This window comes from Panthera pardus, unplaced genomic scaffold (genome assembly GCF_024362965.1).
Source record: "Panthera pardus isolate Hobbes unplaced genomic scaffold, ASM2436296v1 HiC_scaffold_11, whole genome shotgun sequence".
Classification (NCBI taxonomy): Eukaryota; Metazoa; Chordata; class Mammalia; order Carnivora; family Felidae; genus Panthera; species Panthera pardus.
In genome coordinates this window covers 86,260,541-86,277,878 of record NW_026526666.1, presented here as the reverse complement: position 1 = coordinate 86,277,878, position 17,338 = coordinate 86,260,541, and the positions used below count along the sequence as shown (strand labels likewise).

Genomic DNA, 17,338 nt, shown 5'->3' with positions numbered 1-17,338 from the left:
TAGGCAGTAGTATTGGTCACTCCTCTGTGTATTGACCTCACTCTCAGGCTGGCTTCCCTTGTGGTGGCAATTCCAAGTGTCACATTGGTATACGCAACATCCGAGAGAAGAAAGGTATCTCTTTCATAGACTGTCTCCTGAGAATGAGAAAACTCCTTTTCAGGAAGCCTCCCAGCCACTGTGCCCCCTGCATCTGATTGGGGTCACAGGCTTATTTCTGAGCCAATCCCTGTGCCCAAGTAAATGCCACGTCCAATTTGGCTTATGCCTAAGTTCCTAAACCTATCAGTGTGTCAAGGACAATGGATTTACACTTGCTGAAACCCATGGTCTAATTTGGAACATAGAGATAAATAAATGAAAATCTAGGTATCATTAGGAATGAAGGAGGGTGAGAGAACAGAAACCAGTATATAGGAATGCCTAGTGACTTGTTCTTTCCTTCCCCCACGTAAGACTTGGTTCTGCCACTTTATACCTTCTGCTTTTCATGGATTCTGTTTCCTCATAGCTCTAGCTTTACCATGGTTTCTCTCTGTGCATGCTTTCAACCTCAGTGTCTATTGATAACTGCCTCACTCTCTCCATGTTTCTCATTTCACATCCCCAAGCTTAAGACTCTGGCCCAGTTAACCTTACTATACCAGGCTCTACCTACTTGAAGTAAGCTCCAGAAGATCGGGGACTTTGTTTTGTATACTGCTGTATCCCCAGTGTCCGAACGGCACCTGGTATGCAATGGGTGCTTGATAAATTAAGTATATGCCAAATGAATAAAAGATCAACTTTCTAGTTAGTTGGCTTCCTTTGGGTTAGATATTCTCTGGGCAAATTTTCTGTGGCTGAGGGGATGTCCCTTGAAGGGACAGTGGTAGGAGCAGAAATTTGTTTGGATCTCACTTCTACTACTTACTTTCATCTGAACTTCAGTTTACTTTTCTGCAAAATAGGATCAATGAAACCTGCCCTTTAGGGCTCAGTTGTTCAGTATCAAGTGAGATCATAATATGAAAGTACTTTATATATTGTAAAGTACCAGGCAGTTTAATTCAATTCTGGTCACTCACATGCACCTGGAAAACACTGATGATGGAAAGGCTGGTTCACCTGTTCAGTTCCACGTCTCAGTATTGAGTTCCCCAAGAGAACCTCTAACTGGCTGTCTTCTTGTCCCTTTCCATTTACTCCCCAGGGTCACTCAGGGTGTGTCAACTGTCTGGAGTGGAACGAGAAAGGAGAGTGAGTATGAACTAGAGTACCGAAGAGGGTGCTGGAGAGGGGAGTGGAGAGGCTGGGAGAGGGGACTTTCCTCCTTCTTGGTAGATCTAGGGAAAAGAGACTACTGCTCGTTTCTGTGCAGTGAAGTTTAGTCCAGCACTATCAACGCACTGTCGAACAATAAATTGGATGACCATCCAAACCCTGTGTTTTTGATAATCTAATGTGTTTAAGGAATAATGGGAAATCTTTAGGACAAAGTAGAAGAGAATCAACTGATGTTTACAAGATATGCTTGAATTCTGTGACATCTCCTGTTCCTCACGCTCTGTGTGGCCTCACTCCCTATCAGTGGGAAACGTGGGGCTTGGGGGGGCGGGGCCGGAAGAGGAGAGGTAGAACCCCTTATTCTGCTTGCAGCTTGCTGGCCTCTGGTTCCGATGACCAGCACACAATTGTGTGGGACCCGCTGCACCACAAGAAGCTGCTCTCCATGCACACAGGACACACTGCAAATATCTTCTCTGTCAAGGTGAGCTGGATAAGGCACAGAGCAAGTGAAAGGCATGCATGACTGGTCTGCGTGCATGGTTGTATCTGCACATATGTGTTCCATGTACTCCCTGGGGTCACAGACACCTTTGTGATCTGAGTATCTGATGGTGATTCCTGAAACCCCGTCTCTTTTCCATGTTCTGCTTCCTCACTTATAGCATCTAGGCCAGCTCTAGATGAAATGCTGTTTATATTTATTTGAGTGGTGATGGTGGGTGGTATGGTTCCAACCATGAACTTATATAGCAGGGAGACCTGTGTTTGACTCCCTGATCTGCCTCTTGGAAGCTGTGTGACCTAGGCAAGTCACCTGACCTCCCTGAACCTCTTTACTCATCTGTAAATAGGAAGTAGCTTAGGAAAATCCCCTGGACCCATGAATAAATGAGTAAATAGATCATTTAATTTTAAAAGGGAAGCAGCCATCCACAGGCTTGATATTATAGTTCAATAAGATGATTTGTAAAAAGGCACCTGGCCACAGGTGTTTTAGCTGTTCTGTGTTTGAGCTGCTGATTTGTTGGTGGAAGGGAGTTGAGCTGAGGAGAGGTGGGAAGGGGACTTACAAGTGTCTTCAGGCCTCTGAAGTCCTCGAAATGGAAGTGACATGAAACTTTGTGCCTTCTGGTCCCAGGCAACAGACTTGGGATTAGTGGCTCCGAGTCCATAGAAGCAAATGTGGACCTCATGAAGTAAAGAACTGTGTAATGCTTAGAGCAATTTGGAGAAGGTAGAATAGGCCCTTTGAGACCATAGCAAGTGTCCTAGCACTGAGGTACTCTCAACACTGGGAACTTTATTTGCCAGGTTGAAGTTTGGAGGAAATGACCTTTAAGGACCTTTCCAGCCCTGTAATTCTATAATGGATGTATGTGAGAGTGAGACTGTCCTTTAGAAAGCCTCACTAATCTAAGAAATATTTTCCTAATTAATATCAAGAAGAATTACAAGATACATGAAGAAGGTAGATTTGAGAGCCAAGAACCTACTTACTTCCCTAAACCCCGCCTCCTTCCCAAGCTCTGATTTTCACCTCCTGCTCCAGGGACCAATCCTAGATGATTTTCTGCAATTTTAGAGACAGAACAATGCCTCTTCACCTCTTGCATGGCAAACAGATGGTTTCTGCCCCATGAAAAGTGTTAGGTCCAATCTGAATCTTTGGGGTGGGATCTGGGAAAGGGACCTAAGCCATCACTTTGGCATTATAGAGCACAAAATGTTGAGTTCAGAAACCAGAATTTGACAATGGTCTTGTAACTTCCTAATAGTATGATTTGGGGCAAGGCATTTACATTTACAGACCCTCAGCCTCCTCTTGTGAAAGTGTAGAAAAGGATTCTTCTCTCTTCAGATAGTAACATTCCACAGATATTTATTTAGCCCTCAAGCTCCCCCTGGTGGCAACTACAGAGTGTGGTGAGTGTGGCAGTAGCCCTCAAGGGCTCGCCTATTTATTACTGTTGTGCATGAAGTATATTCTGTCTCCAGACAGGGTTAAAGACTACTGGTTGCCCCTAAAAATGATCAAATTTCATTTGTTTCATCTAGCCCTGGTCCTGGTGATCCAATAGAGAATGGTATGTAGAAAGTGAATTATTGCTCTTTTGTGAACATTTAAGTCCAGTAGGACTTGAGCTGTTTAAATGCGGAATAATGCCCCACCCCCAGCACCCATTCAGCCTTGTTGTGGATTGGGAGAAACTTTTCAATTAAGAGAAAAGGTAATTAAATCTTTTGAACTCAAGAAAGAGAAAACTCAACTAAATATTTTTCTTCCTCAAAGCTAGGTGATAGAATGACATGCTTTTAAAAATTACTGTTTAAAGCTATGTTTATGGCTGTTTTCCTCTTACCATATGTCATCTGGAATATTTTCTCAATTTCGTCAGAATGGTGGGATTCTCATTCTTTATGATAACTGTAGGGAGATGTTTCTTCCTGATGCTCAGCCCTTCCCCAAGGGTCAACATTTGAGCCATTTCTAGTATTTGCTATTATGAAGAGTGCTGCTCTGAGCATTTCTGCACAGGTCTCTTTTTTCTAATAAAATTATTTCTCAGAAGTGGAAGTTTGGGGTCAAAAGATAGAAGCAGTTTTTACTTTGTTACCTATTGCCAGAGTGTTCTCCAGAAATATTTGAACCAATTTAAAATACTACTTTCTCCTTAAAACACTGGAAGTCCTTTTCACCTTAAGACTAATTTATTAGGTAATCCTCAGGCTATCAGACAGTCCTCATGAGGCAGTATGCATTTGGGGAGTCAGACTTGAGTTTGAACACAATCCTGCTGAACCTCAATTTTTATTTTAAGTATCAATAAGATAAGATACCTACCCAGATGGCAGCCAGATGGTAAATGCTTAGTGAATGGTAGCAACTATGATTATCATCCACTCAACCCTCATCTGGGGAAGAATCAGAGGAAGATTTCTTAGGTAGTCCGGTTTGGCACAAGTCAGGACCACTCCGGCAAAGTAAAGGCGTATGTCCCAACTTTGACCTTTAGGCCTATGGGCTGATGCTTGAGATCCAAAGTTTTCTTAGTGGACTGCCTTGGATGAGTTCATTTCCTGCCTGATATGGAGGAGGAAAGAGGGTGCTAACATCCATGCTAGTCTTCTTCCGTGGCCAACCCTACCCCCACTGCCTGCCAATCTCTTCTTCAATCTCTCTGGAGCAGTTCCTGCCTCATGCTGGGGACCGCATCTTAATCACGGGGGCAGCCGACTCCAAAGTGCATGTCCACGACCTGACAGTAAAGGAAACAATCCACATGTTTGGAGACCACACAAACCGGGTGAAACGCATCGCCACAGCGCCCATGTGGCCCAACACATTCTGGAGCGCTGCTGAAGATGGGCTTATCCGGTAAGGGCCTGAGGCATCAAGTGGGGCCTGCGCCTCCCCTGCTCCCACTGCATGTTGGCTCCCCCGCCCCATCTTCCCATACCGCTTCCTTCCACAGGCCTGGCTCCTTCCCTCCAGCAGAGTTCCAGCCTCATTTGTCTGCCCAGGGCACTTGTCTGGGACATACAGCTGGGAACATTTGTTTGTCTGCTCTCGGCTTCCCCACTCTTTACCCTCTCCTGCACTACATCCGGGCCTGTCAGCCTGCTCTCACCAGTGCATAATGTCGGCCTCCTCTGGGCTTTCACTCCTGCTGTTTGCTCCGCCTGGTTTTCTCTGTCCCCAGTTCTTTCCATGCTTGACTCTTTCTTACCCTAAGATCAGCTCAAGACTCACCTCTTCATAAGCACCTTCTCTGACTATCCTGTCCAAAGTAGACCCCCCCCATCATTCTGTCTCAGCACCCTAATTGTATCCTCTGTAACTGTAATCACCCTCTGTAGTTCTTTTATTTTATTTTCTTCTTGGTTTACCTTTTTGTCTGTATCACTCACTGAATAGTGAACTGTCAGAGCACCTCCATCTCTACCTTGTTCCTAGTTGTGTCCCTAGAGCCCAGCACAGTGCCCAGCACATAGTGGTGCTTGATATATTTCTCTCGAACAATTGATCAGTGGGCATATGTGTGGGAAGGGAATAGTCAGTCAGAAATGGGAAAGCGGACTTTCCCCTTCTCCGTTGGCCTGGATTGTCATATCTTTGCTCTAGTTTTCTTCATCCTAAAATGGTCTCATTGCTCTTTAACTCCTTTCTTCAGAGGTGACCTTATCTCCCCAACCTGCTTTAATGCCTCCTTTGAGATCTTACAGGATTCGCTCTTCCCTGTTACAAAGGAGGAGAGATATCTAAGTCATGCACGAACTATAAAACAGCAGTTAGAAGCAGGGCACTGATGTCAGACAGACCTGGAATCAAGTCCTACCTCTGTCACTCAGTGTTTGGGGCAAGTAACTTTACCCCTGAACTTTAGTTTCTTCACCTGTAAAATGAGAATTATCATAATATCTCCCTTGTTGGCCTGAGCATCAAAATGAGATAGTGCCTGTGAAACCTTGGATGGTACTTGGAAGACAGAAAGCACTTGGTCGGTGACAGGTAAAACTCTGTGTTACTCTTATTGACCTTACCTAACCAGACTGTGCCAGGGCAGCAGGTAGAGGCCAAGCATCTAGGTAGGATTGGAGCCTAAGCAGTTAGACACAGGCACAGTCAGGGAAGGTGTTCTAGCAGAGGGTGAGCATAAGCTGGGCCTTCCAGGATAGACAGGATTTGGATGGGCAGGGAAAAGCAGAGTGGACTCTCCAGCTTGAACAGTTTGTGAAGGCAGGGGTGAATGTGCCACATGGGGGATAGACAGTTCTGTCTGTCATCGTGAGTGAGGCAGTTAGAAAACTGAGGAACAAGTTTAGTGGCAGTCAGGTCTTGGGAACCAGACTGAGGAGTTTGGTAAAAGTAAATTAACAGTAAACTCATGCTAAAAATATTGAGGAATTTGTGCAGGTTTTTGAGCAGGAGACTGATGGAACAAAGACAGTATTCTAGGAAGAGCAGTCTGGTGAGGACGGCTTAGAAAGGTGAGGCAGACAGGGTAGAGATCATTGCCGATATCTGGGCAAGAAGTGGGTGACCACATGGGGACACCCTCCTCATTCTCTGTGCCTGTGGAGTGGCAGCACAACGGTCCCCCAGACTGCTTCGAGGGGTGTGCTACTGCCAGGGATGTCTGGCATGACATTTACTACCTGAGTGGGACTCAGGTTTGTCTTGGCGCTTAGCGTTTCTAGATAACTCTTGGCGACCTCTAGATTCTCTTTTATATCACCTCCGTACTTCTGTCTCCTGCAAGAAATTAGATTAAAAGTTGGAGTTAAGGAGCAAAGCCAAGTGGTTAAAGGCTGTCTCTCCGGTTCCGCACTATTCCAGCTTCACGCTGGAAGCTGTGTCACCCCAGACAGGTTCTCTACTTGCCTTTAGCCTCAGCGTTCTAACGATACCTGGGGCTGGTGTGAGGATTTAATTAGATAATCCATGTACAACACTTAGGGACACAAGACACAAATCATTTTCTCAACGTTAGAATCAGTAGAAATAGTACTTAATGGCAATATCACTGATCTCTGTAAAAAAAAAAAAATACAGTAGTATTCACCTTAAGTAGTTATATGAAAAATAAAACAGATTGTGTGAGAAGCCTATTTCAGGTGCCTGGCACACAGTGAGCACTCGGGAAATGGGAGTGGTTTTTTTACATTCTTATTATTTATGAACAGGTCAAAGCCCTTCCCAGTTCCTTTGTATAACAAAGCCTTGGCTTCTCCCCTGCCTCACAGGAGGACCCAATCCCCATCCCCTAACACTGTCCTCTCTCACAGCCAGTATGACCTTCGGGAGAACAGCAAACACTCGGAGGTGCTGATTGACCTGACAGAGTACTGTGGCCAGCTGGTGGAGGCCAAGTGCCTCACCGTCAACCCCCAGGACAACAACTGCCTGGCAGTAGGGGCCAGTGGGCCTTTTGTGAGGCTCTATGACATTCGCATGATCCATAACCACAGGTATGAATAGTTCAGCCTCCTGTGGGCAAGTCCCTGGGAACTTGCTGCCCCTGTCCCTCATTGCCATGACCTCTTCTTTTTTGAAGTGGGTTTTTAAAATTCTGTTATTTTTTTTAATGTTTATTTTTGAGAGAGAGAGTGCGGGAGGAGCGGGGGGGGGGGGGGGGGTGGGGGGGACAGAGGATCTGAAGCGGGCTCTGGGCTGACAGCAGAGAGCCCAACTCAGGGGCTCGAACTCACAAACCGTGAGATCATGACCTGAGCTGAAGTCAGATGCTTAACTGACTGAGCCACCAGGTGCCCCTTAAATTTTGTGATTAAAAAAAAATTTAATCCATGCTTGTTTTGGAAAATACAGAAAGTATAATAAACTACAAATAATCCATTACCTAAAAGAAATCACTGTGTATATTTTCTGCTTGTTCTTTTACTATGAGTATTTGTACAGAGTTATAATCGTGTACATGTAATTTCTTTTTTGCACATGTAATTTTATTCTTTTTTTTTTTTTAAACAAAAGTAGAATATACCCCAAACCTCCACAGAAGTCCCAGACCTGAACAGCTCCACCAGCGTGGGTTTTCAATGGACTTCTGGGACAGGGGCAGGGACATCTGGCCTGCTTTACTTTCATTTGTGGGTTTGGGCAACCACTGCTGCTCCTCACACACTACCTGACCTGGAGCGGGACTTAAACCTTAGCTTCCTTATCTATAAAATGAGGATGATAGGGTGGTCATGAGGACCAAGACAATGGACAGAACCTACTTGTAAAGCACTGTAATGTATGTGTGCATGGCTATCTAGCTGATGGACCTTTAGGGTTGCTGAGGTAAGGAAGCTAAGGGTACCTCCTTTCAGTGATACAAATTTAGGTTTTCCTATAGGGAGTATGGTCTGGTCTAGCCAGGGGTATGCCTAGGGCTTATAACCTATATGGTTTGTCTTCCCACCAGGAAGAGCATGAAGCAGAGCCCTTCAGCAGGTGTCCACACCTTCTGTGACCGACAGAAGCCCCTTCCGGATGGCGCAGCCCAGTATTACGTGGCAGGTAGGGCTCAGCCCAGCTCTGGCCCCAAGTTCTTGGCCGGGTGCTGACTCTTTCTGGGGTGGTGCAAAGAGACAACATGGCATGGTGGTCAAGAGCATGGGTTTTAGAGTAAGGCAGATTCAGGCTTTAATCCTGACTGCCATTTACCAGCCATCCTGTGACCTTTGGCAAATTACTTACCCTTGATGAGTCTTCATTTCTTTTCCATAGAATGGGGCCATAATGATTAAATGAGATAAAGTATATAAAGTAGTTGGCCTAGTGCATATAGTAAATGCTCAACACATGGAGCTGCTTTTATGATGAAGATAATTGCTATCGTTATTGACATGTTGGCCTCACACAACTCCCTGCTCCTCTTGGGGGAGACGAGGAGTCTCACATTGGGGTGACTGAACTTTTCCCACAGGTCACCTGCCAGTGAAGCTGCCTGATTACAACAACCGTCTGAGAGTGCTGGTTGCCACCTATGTGACCTTCAGCCCCAATGGCACAGAGCTGCTGGTCAATATGGGAGGGGAGCAGGTATGTGTGGCTGCCCAAGCTGGCGCTGCCCCCACCAACCCAAATTCAGCATCCAGGGCTTGTACCTCACTTCCACTGCCATGAGGCAGACAAGAAGCACCAACCTTATGGTAAATGGCTTTACAGTGAAATATAGGAGCAGCGTGGCATCATTGGAATTCCCAGGAGGTGCCCTGGCTTTGTCTTTTTCTTGAGCATAGCTTTAGAACTGACAGACCCGTCTTCAAATGCTGGCCTTCTGTGTGCTATGACTTTGAACAAGTCTCTTCATTTTTCTGAGCCTCAGTTTCCTCATCCTCTTATTTTCCTAGGAGGAAACCCTGGGGCTGAGAGCATGCAGCCAGGCTGTGGTTTAAGGCCAGCTTTAGGAGTGTTTTTTGATAATGGCAGGTTACTAAACCCTCTATTTGCATGTTCTCAATCAGGATATTTAGTAAGCCTTGCATAAATCCACTTATTCTACAAATACTCACTGAGCACTTACTCTGAGACCGGCATTATTATAAACATGAAGGAGACAAATGTGAAATATGATCCATCCCAAGTTGACAAGGCAGACATAGCACGTGAACCAGCTAATGACATTACAAGGCAAGGTGGATTATGTACAAGAGAAATGGGATGGAGAATAGACGAGCACCTGAGCTCAGAATACGGCTCTGACTTCAGACTGCTGAGCCATCACCTGGCCTAAAGGTAGCATAAGGATGAGTAGAGAGGCATCTAGCAGAGTGGTTTGGAGCCAGACAGACTTGGTTTTATGTCCTGACTATGCCACTTACTGCTTTTATGGCCCTGGGTAAATAAACTCGGAGCCCATATTTCTTCATCTATAAAGGGGGTGATAATAATAGTACTTCTTAGGGCGCCTGGCTGGCTCAGTGGGAAGAGCACGTGACTCTTGATCCTCAGGGTCATGAGTTCAAGTCTCATGTTGAGTGTAGAGATCACTAAAAAAAATAAACACACTTAAAAAAGTAATAGTACCTCTTTAGGGGGTTGTTTCTAGGATGAAATGAGGTAAGTCATATAAAACACTTAGCAGAGCTCCTAAAGCAAAGTAAGAATTCACTAAACGTTAGATAATATAGATAATGTTTATTGAGAGAAGTAAGTAGCAGTGTTACTTTGGGCAAATGGCTTCCCTTCTCTGAGACTTCAGTTTTCCCATGTGTAAAATGAGACCTTTGGCTTTGTGACTTCTGAGAACCTTTCCAACTTAAACATGTGATTCTAATTAATGACAGTGTTTTAAGCAGTCCACCCTACAGGCCAGGAACCAGGAGAATTTTCCTGCCTGAGGTTTGCCCCATAGGAACCCCTCCAGGCCTTGCTTGATGGTTCCGTGCTCAATACTTAACTATATTCCTGAGAGCCACCAACCCCCAAAGCCTTGCTTTGGTCCAGCCACATTCTTACCTCACAGCCGCCATCTCTTTTCTTAACCCTTCCACTCTAGGTCTATTTGTTTGACCTGACTTACAAGCAACGGCCATACACCTTCCTCTTGCCTAGAAAATGCCACTCCTCAGGGGGTAAGTTCTCCCTTGGGTTAGGGGTATCTCTGCTGGGGAGCTTGAATGTGTGCCACTTCTGCTGCGGAGGCTGCCCCTTCCTTGTGCTGTGGCTGTGATCCTCCAAAAGGAGTAGTTTCTCTGAAAGAACACTCTGTACAGTAAGAAGGAAGATAACAATAGGTCAGAGAGATCTGTCAAAGGGGTTTGCATCACAGCCCTTTTCACTTCTCTCTGAAAAAGTTTCTTTCCGTGGCTTTTCTCTTGAGGACATGTAGTAGTTGCCCTTCTTTCTTGTCCTGAATGAGTTTCCTCACTGACTCCTTCCTAGGGCCTCCAGCTGGTTTGGAAACCTCTTCACCCCCCACTCCCTCCAACCACCCCCAGCTAAGGGTAATGCCAAGTTGAAGCTGTGTCCCTCTCCAACCAGCAGAGGGCGCACAGGCTTTTCCCTATGCTCTTGCCTGCCTGCCAGTCTGTCAGAACTTACTTTCTGGGAATGGATCTTACCTGGGAGGATGGCCCATAGTGGAACCATCAGATTCTGTGATGGAAGCTGGAGGACTGCTGAAAAGAAATGAGGACCTCTTCCTGAGTTGTTGCTGTTCCTTTCTCCCCACCCCTGCCAGAAGTTCAGAACGGCAAGATGTCCACCAATGGTGTATCCAACGGCGTGTCCAATGGCCTGCACCTTCACAGCAATGGCTTCCGGCTGCCAGAGAGTAGGGGACATGTCAGGTGAGTCCGGCCTGACTTGTTCAGCCCCCCAGTCCCAATTACACCTTATGGTACATACCTTACAATGTAATTTGGAGGGAGGAGCATGTCCTGTAAACCGTCCATCCAGGCACATACCTCAGAGTCTGGGAACTGAAACAAGGGATGTAATGGAGTATATCTGGAGTGTGGCTAATGGTTCCAGTACCTCTGCTACCTGGTAGGATCCCAGTCACACTCAGACTGAAGCTCCAGTCCCTGGGTATCAGTAGTTAGGTCAGGACCCAGGGGCCCAGCTACCTCTTAGTACTGAGCTCCCTCTTAAAGGTGTTAAACACAGAGGGGCCTGCCCCCATTATATTTTTCTTCATCCCATACCATCTTTTGGCCTCTATTCACTGCCAGGCCCTATACTGGGCTTTGGATACAGGTGTGCTCAAATCCTCTAAACTTTGAAAGAAATAGAAGTCTCTGTTGAGAGATCCACGGGAGGGGCTTGGGTGGTCAGCTACTATCATGCCCAGGAGTATGATTAAGAATTACCTTTGGGGGGTGCCTGGCTAGCTCAGTTGGTAGAGAATGAAACTCTTGATCTTAAGGTTGTAAGTCTGAACCCCACATTGGGCATAGAATTTACTGAAAAATGAAATCTTAAAAAAAAGGAAAATCACTTTTGGGGCACGTGGCTGGCTTAGTGGAGCATGCAACTCTTGATCTTGGGGTCATGAGTTCGAGCCCCACATTGGGCACAGAGTTTACTTAAAAAAAAAAAAAGGAATTGCCTTTAACCTGTCCATGACAGCTTCATTTCTGTTTTTTCACTGGTTCAGAGTATCTGGAATTGTGCCTATTACCTATTACAGGAACCTAGGCCAAGGATAAGAGTGGTCCCCTCTTCTAGATGACAGTGCAGATCCCAGGGGTCAAGACAATACGGGTGGCCCTCAGGCAGGGCTTCAGACTTCCTGAGAGGCTGCTTGGACCCTCTTTGGCTGGCCTGACTTGGCTCTCCTTCACCACAGCCCCCAGGTAGAGCTGCCCCCATACTTGGAGCGCGTGAAACAGCAAGCCAACGAGGCCTTTGCCTGCCAGCAGTGGACCCAGGCCATTCAGCTTTACAGCAAGGCTGTGCAGAGGGCCCCTCACAATGCCATGCTCTATGGGAACCGAGCTGCTGCCTACATGAAGCGCAAGTGGTGAGTGGGCCTGAGCCAGGACGAGGGATGAAGGCAGAGGACCTGATGGAACCAAGTTCCTGAGGCCTCCGGGGAAGGTGGCGGTGGCATCCTGCTGCCCCTTAGGGCTTTTTTAGGCTGTTTTCTAACTCCCACCTCCAGACTAGAAGTCAGGAAGTCTCACAGTGACGTGAAACATGTCCACAAGTAGCTTCAATGTGGTGCTTTGTTATAAAGTGATGCGGCCACTGGGCAAGTAGAACTTGAGAGAATGGTTAATCCAAGCTGTTAGATAATTGGGCCTTGAATTGGACTATGAAGGTGCAGTAGAATCTTGCTAGAGAGAAAAGAGGCATTTGGTGAATTCAGTTGGTATCAGTCTCAAATGATTCTGTAGCTCCTTGACCTTGGGCTTGCTTTCCTGTGCTCTTAGACCATTGGACCAAGACAAACAAGATACCAGGGATCTGAAGCTGGCTGTGGGTCATGTTGGGTCATAGTGGCTGGTGGTAAAGGAGTGGGTCCATATCCTGAAGAACCTGCTATCTTTGGAGACCATCAGGGCTCCCAGCCCTTCTGCCTACGGCACCAGCAGGCAAGCAGGCGGGCAGACCCCACCCCCCAGCCGGGGCCAGGACTGAAGATGGATAGAGCTGGGCCCACAGCCATTTCTGCTCCGTCTGGCATCCGTCGGCTCTGCCCAGACAGACAGGCCAGCTGGTGTGCCATCGTCTGGCTGCAACTAGGCAGGCCAGAGAGGGAAGCTTAAGAAACCCACCCAAGTCAGCAGGATGGTAGATAGGGGTTTGGGAAGATGCTACCCCCACAGGCCTTAGCCCAGGCGTCAAGAGTTTGCCAAATGCTCAGATGGCAACCCAACCCAAGAGGTGATGGTTTGGGGGCCATCCTAAGGTGTTTTGCTTCTCTGTCCCAGGAACTGAGTAGAATGCGGTGTCCTCATCCAGGCTTTATGCCGAGAGCTGTTTCACTCCTACATCCTTGCTAAGGGAGGCTGATGACTTCCCAATCCATGGGTGCCCTCGACATGTTCTCTAAACTCCCACTGTGTGCTAGGTACTAGGGACACAGAGTTCCTCACTTTGAGTTCCTGTGCTCCAGAGTGCCCAGCCTCTGGACCGAGGACAAAGACATGATTATGGTTCATCATCATCGAAGAAGCAATAAGCCTTTGAGGGGTCAGGTGAAGTGCCATGGGCATTAAGACAAGTTAGGTCACTTTAGCTGGGGTCAGGGAAGTGTCAGGAAGATGAGGAGTCTGATGGGCTTTAAGTGTGGGCAGGCTTAGGCAAGGAGATGAAGAGGAGGAGGGGATTATGGGGGAAAGACATTCCCAGGGAGATGAATGGTGTGAACAAAGGCATGGGGGTGGGGGCCTGACTGAAGAGCTTGTTTGCAGAACAACAAATCCATTTGGCTGGAGCAGAGGGTTCTGGAAGGGACTGGCAGGAGATGAGTCTGTGAGGTAGCCTGGGGCCGGCCTGGGAAGAACTTGGAATGCAGAGCGGTGGCGTTTTGGCCTGGATTCAGTGGGATGATGGGCAGCTACTGAAGAGTTTTGAGCAGGAGAGGGATGTGCTGAGGGCTGTCCTTTCAGGGAGATTGATCTGGCAGTGAGTCTGGATGGGTGAGCCCTGGGGCCAGCCTGCTCTCTCCCCATCCCCACATGCCTGCCAGTGACCCCTAGAATGTCACATTCTGTCCCAGGCCAGTCTCTCCAGGGCTGCCATCTGCTCCTGGATGCGGTGGGAGCTGTCACCCTCCGGCTCCTGGTTGGTCTCTGTCTGGCTCTCTCCAGGAGCTCTGAGGGGCACTTTGCAGGTGGCAGTTGGATTTCCAAACAGTCCCTCCTCCTTCATCACAGCCAGTCGTTCTGACGCAGGCCATGCCTTCAAAGCACTTTGTCCCCTGCCTCCTCCCACACTGGTGAGCTGCTTGGTCCTGCTGCCAGGGCTGGATGCTCCCTCTGGTGCTGTAGGAGAGGAGTCAGGAGGACATTTCCCCTGTTGGATATGCTTTGGCCCTATTCAGGCGGGTTGTGAGCTGTGCTTTGGTGGAAGGAGCATCAACTCTGGGGAGTGCTGCTAGGCCCACCTCAGCCCAGCAGAAAAAAAAAAAAAAAAGGAAAAAAAAAAGCTGCCAAAGGAGAAGTGGCCCCTGTGACCGGTCTGGCTTTCCAAATGAGAGGTGGGAACAGATGAGAGGTGCTGGGGGGAGTGTACCCTATATTCTGGCATGGGGTGGGAGAGTGGGGGCTTTCTTTTGACCCGTCCCTGCTTGCTCTCCCCCCAAAACCATCCCCACTTCCCTTTATCCATGCTTTGGGAGGTGGAAGAAGTGAGTAGAGACGATTTGGAGCTCCTGGTGTGCATACCCCCCTTTACCATCAGCTTCCAGAGAGCTGACTCTGCCAGTCTGTCAGGCCCCATCCTTCAGCCCCGGGAGGTAGAGGCCACAGCTGCTGTGGATCAGTCAGCCAGGACAGAGGGGGGTCTGGCTGAGGGCTTGCTGCCTGCTGGTCAGACCCCGAGTCCCCAGCCTGGCACTTCTGGCTTCTCCAGACCACAGAACTGTCCTTGAGAGCCCCCTGCCTTGGCCATGGCTTTGAAGACCAGCCGGGGGGATTTGAGGAGGTGGTTGGAGAAAGAGAGAAGGAGGGCTTGGGGAGCCTGAGGTGGGCAAGATGCCAGGCCTTCTGCTGCAGAGCTGCGGGTGCCTGGGGTGAGCCAGTGAGCAGTTGCACTCTGTGCCCAGCAGAGGGCAGCCTGGCACTGTTTTTTTTGTTTTTCTCCCCACACATACCCCCTCCCCCCTCCCCCATTCCCTTTCTCCCATCCCCCTCTTAGACTTCAGGATTCCTGACTTATCTCCTTAATATACTGTGTCTCCTGGGGAGCAAAGCCTGGGCTGAGCCAGGGTTCTCTTCATTCCCAAGTACCCTTATCCTGAGATCTGTCAGAGGTGGACTGAGGTGGCCACAGAAAGCAGGGGAGACTGAGTGGACTCCTGATTGCCATGCAGCCCCACCTCCAAGCCACACTCCCCTGCCTTCCCAGGGATGGTGACCACTACGATGCCCTGAGGGACTGCCTCAAGGCCATCTCCCTAAACCCATGCCACCTGAAGGCACACTTCCGCCTGGCCCGCTGCCTCTTTGAGCTCAAGTACGTGGCTGAGGCCCTGGAGTGCCTGGATGACTTCAAAGGGAAGTTCCCGGAGCAGGCCCACAGCAGCGCTTGTGATGCATTGGGCCGCGACATCACAGCAGCCCTCTTCTCCAAAAATGATGGTGGTGAGTGGGCACTGGGGAGAGGGTGCTGTTCCTCTATTTGAGGTGCTACATGACATCTGGAGAGGACATGGTTCTGAGATCAGAGAGGCCTGGATTCAGCTGCTAATTCAGAAACCATGTGACTGTGGGATAGTCACTTAGTCTCTTTGAGACTCAGGTTTTTCATCTGTAAAGGGAGAGTGATCGCACCTCCCATTCAGAGTTTCTGTTGAGGATTAGCAATAGCACGTTTCGAACACCTCGTGTGATGCCCGGGACTCAAGACAGGAGTAAGTTGAGCCCAATCAGGCCGTGTGGCTCCAGCTGGGCATTCTCACCTGCTCACAGACAGGGCCTTGGCTGTCCCGTTGGTCATCTGAGTAAGGGGCGGCAGCTGGGGCTTGCACTCGTTCCAGTTTGCATGCTTGCGGCAGAGGCAGCAGTACAGGGCGATAGAAATGCTTCACACATGGGGTGTGGAACCTCGGGCTCCAACCTCAGCTCTGCCAAGTGGTAACCATGTGATCTCGGGTGAAGCACAGCCTCTCTGAACACACTGCCTTTACCTGCACGGAGAGCATTTGAAGCCCTGCCCAGCTCACCTCAGTAGCATTGGAGAGTGAGCTGGGGATTTGTGGGATTTGTGCTCTGGAGGCAGACGTGGATCCTCACTTCTCTCCTTATGCAGTTTACTAACCGTGGGATTGATTCACTTGTTTGCATAGTTATCAAGTATCTACCTTGTGCCAGGCATTGTGCTGGGTCCTGGGAGTACAGCTGTGAACAAGTCAGATGGTCTTTCTGTATTAAGGAATTCACAGCTCTAGTGAAGGAACCAAGTGATGAAGGAGAAACAGGGTGTGATATGTGCCATGGGGGCCTGATGTGGTATAGGTGTATGGGGTAGGACTTGATGGAAGGCTAGGATTCTAGGGGAGGAAACATTTAAGCTGAGATCTCAAGGATGAGGAGGAAGAGGTAACTGGATACAAAGTGTAGCTGTGGGAGGTGAAGAATTCCTGGCCTAGGGACCAGACATGCAAAGGCCCCGAGGCAGGCAGAATCAAGGCACTTTTAAGGCACGAGAAAACTGGTGTGTTTTTTGTTTTTTTGTTTTTTGTTTTTTGTTTTTTTTACCCAAGGCACTTAACTGATCAGTGCCTCAGCTGGGATCCATGATAACTTGTCTTCCAGTGGGGAAGGGTTTGGACCGTACTGCCTTCAGAGCTATGGATCTGTTTAGAAAAACCACCCCCTCACGGCTCTCTCGGAAGTGCTTCACCTTCCCCTCCCTGCCTCTCACCTCCACAGAAACAGAATGCATGGGTCTATGCATTCTTGGGGCTTCTAGACATTATTTAGGGACCTGAGCCAAGGCCCTCCTAGCATCATAGGTCACCTCTTGAACATCCTCAAGGGCTGGGTCCAAAGATGCTTCTTCCTCAGAGTCATTCCCGGTTTTCCAGATAGGTTTAGGCAGGTAGCCCTACATTGCTAGCACCTGGGCTGAAAACAGGGCCGGGGTGAGACAAATGGGGGAGTGGAGAGAGGGACAGGCTTCACCTTTCCTTGCTCTCTGCCTCCAGAAGAGAAGAAGGGAGCTGGTGGTGGCGGTGGCGGCCCCGTCCGCCTCCGCAGCACAAGCCGCAAGGACTCCATCTCGGAGGATGAGATGGTGCTGCGGGAACGAAGCTACGACTACCAGTTCCGCTACTGTGGCCACTGCAACACCACCACGGATATCAAGGAGGCCAATTTCTTTGGCAGGTCCGAGGCCCTGAAGAGAAGGAGGGCACAGCCTGGTTGGCAACAGGAGGTTGAAGGGGGC

General features: G+C 48.5%; 1 protein-coding gene across 4 annotated transcripts in view; it reads left to right on the top strand.

The window, feature by feature from the left end:
- Positions 1-17,338, top strand: part of WDTC1 (WD and tetratricopeptide repeats 1) — a 64,348-nt gene that overhangs the window by 42,568 nt on the left and 4,442 nt on the right. For 2 of the 4 annotated variants that reach the window (XM_019432419.2, XM_019432423.2), the window contains exons 4-14: positions 1,193-1,239; positions 1,639-1,750; positions 4,458-4,645; positions 7,057-7,239; positions 8,196-8,290; positions 8,700-8,815; positions 10,275-10,350; positions 10,959-11,067; positions 12,069-12,242; positions 15,296-15,531; positions 17,097-17,277. In XM_019432419.2, coding sequence (XP_019287964.1) covers positions 1,193-1,239; positions 1,639-1,750; positions 4,458-4,645; positions 7,057-7,239; positions 8,196-8,290; positions 8,700-8,815; positions 10,275-10,350; positions 10,959-11,067; positions 12,069-12,242; positions 15,296-15,531; positions 17,097-17,277 — 1,517 coding nt within the window. Of the gene's footprint in view, positions 1-1,192; positions 1,240-1,638; positions 1,751-4,457; positions 4,646-7,056; positions 7,240-8,195; positions 8,291-8,699; positions 8,816-10,274; positions 10,351-10,958; positions 11,068-12,068; positions 12,243-15,295; positions 15,532-17,096; positions 17,313-17,338 lie in introns of all 4 variants that reach the window. The other 2 variants (XM_019432421.2, XM_019432422.2) reach the window with 2 other exon arrangements.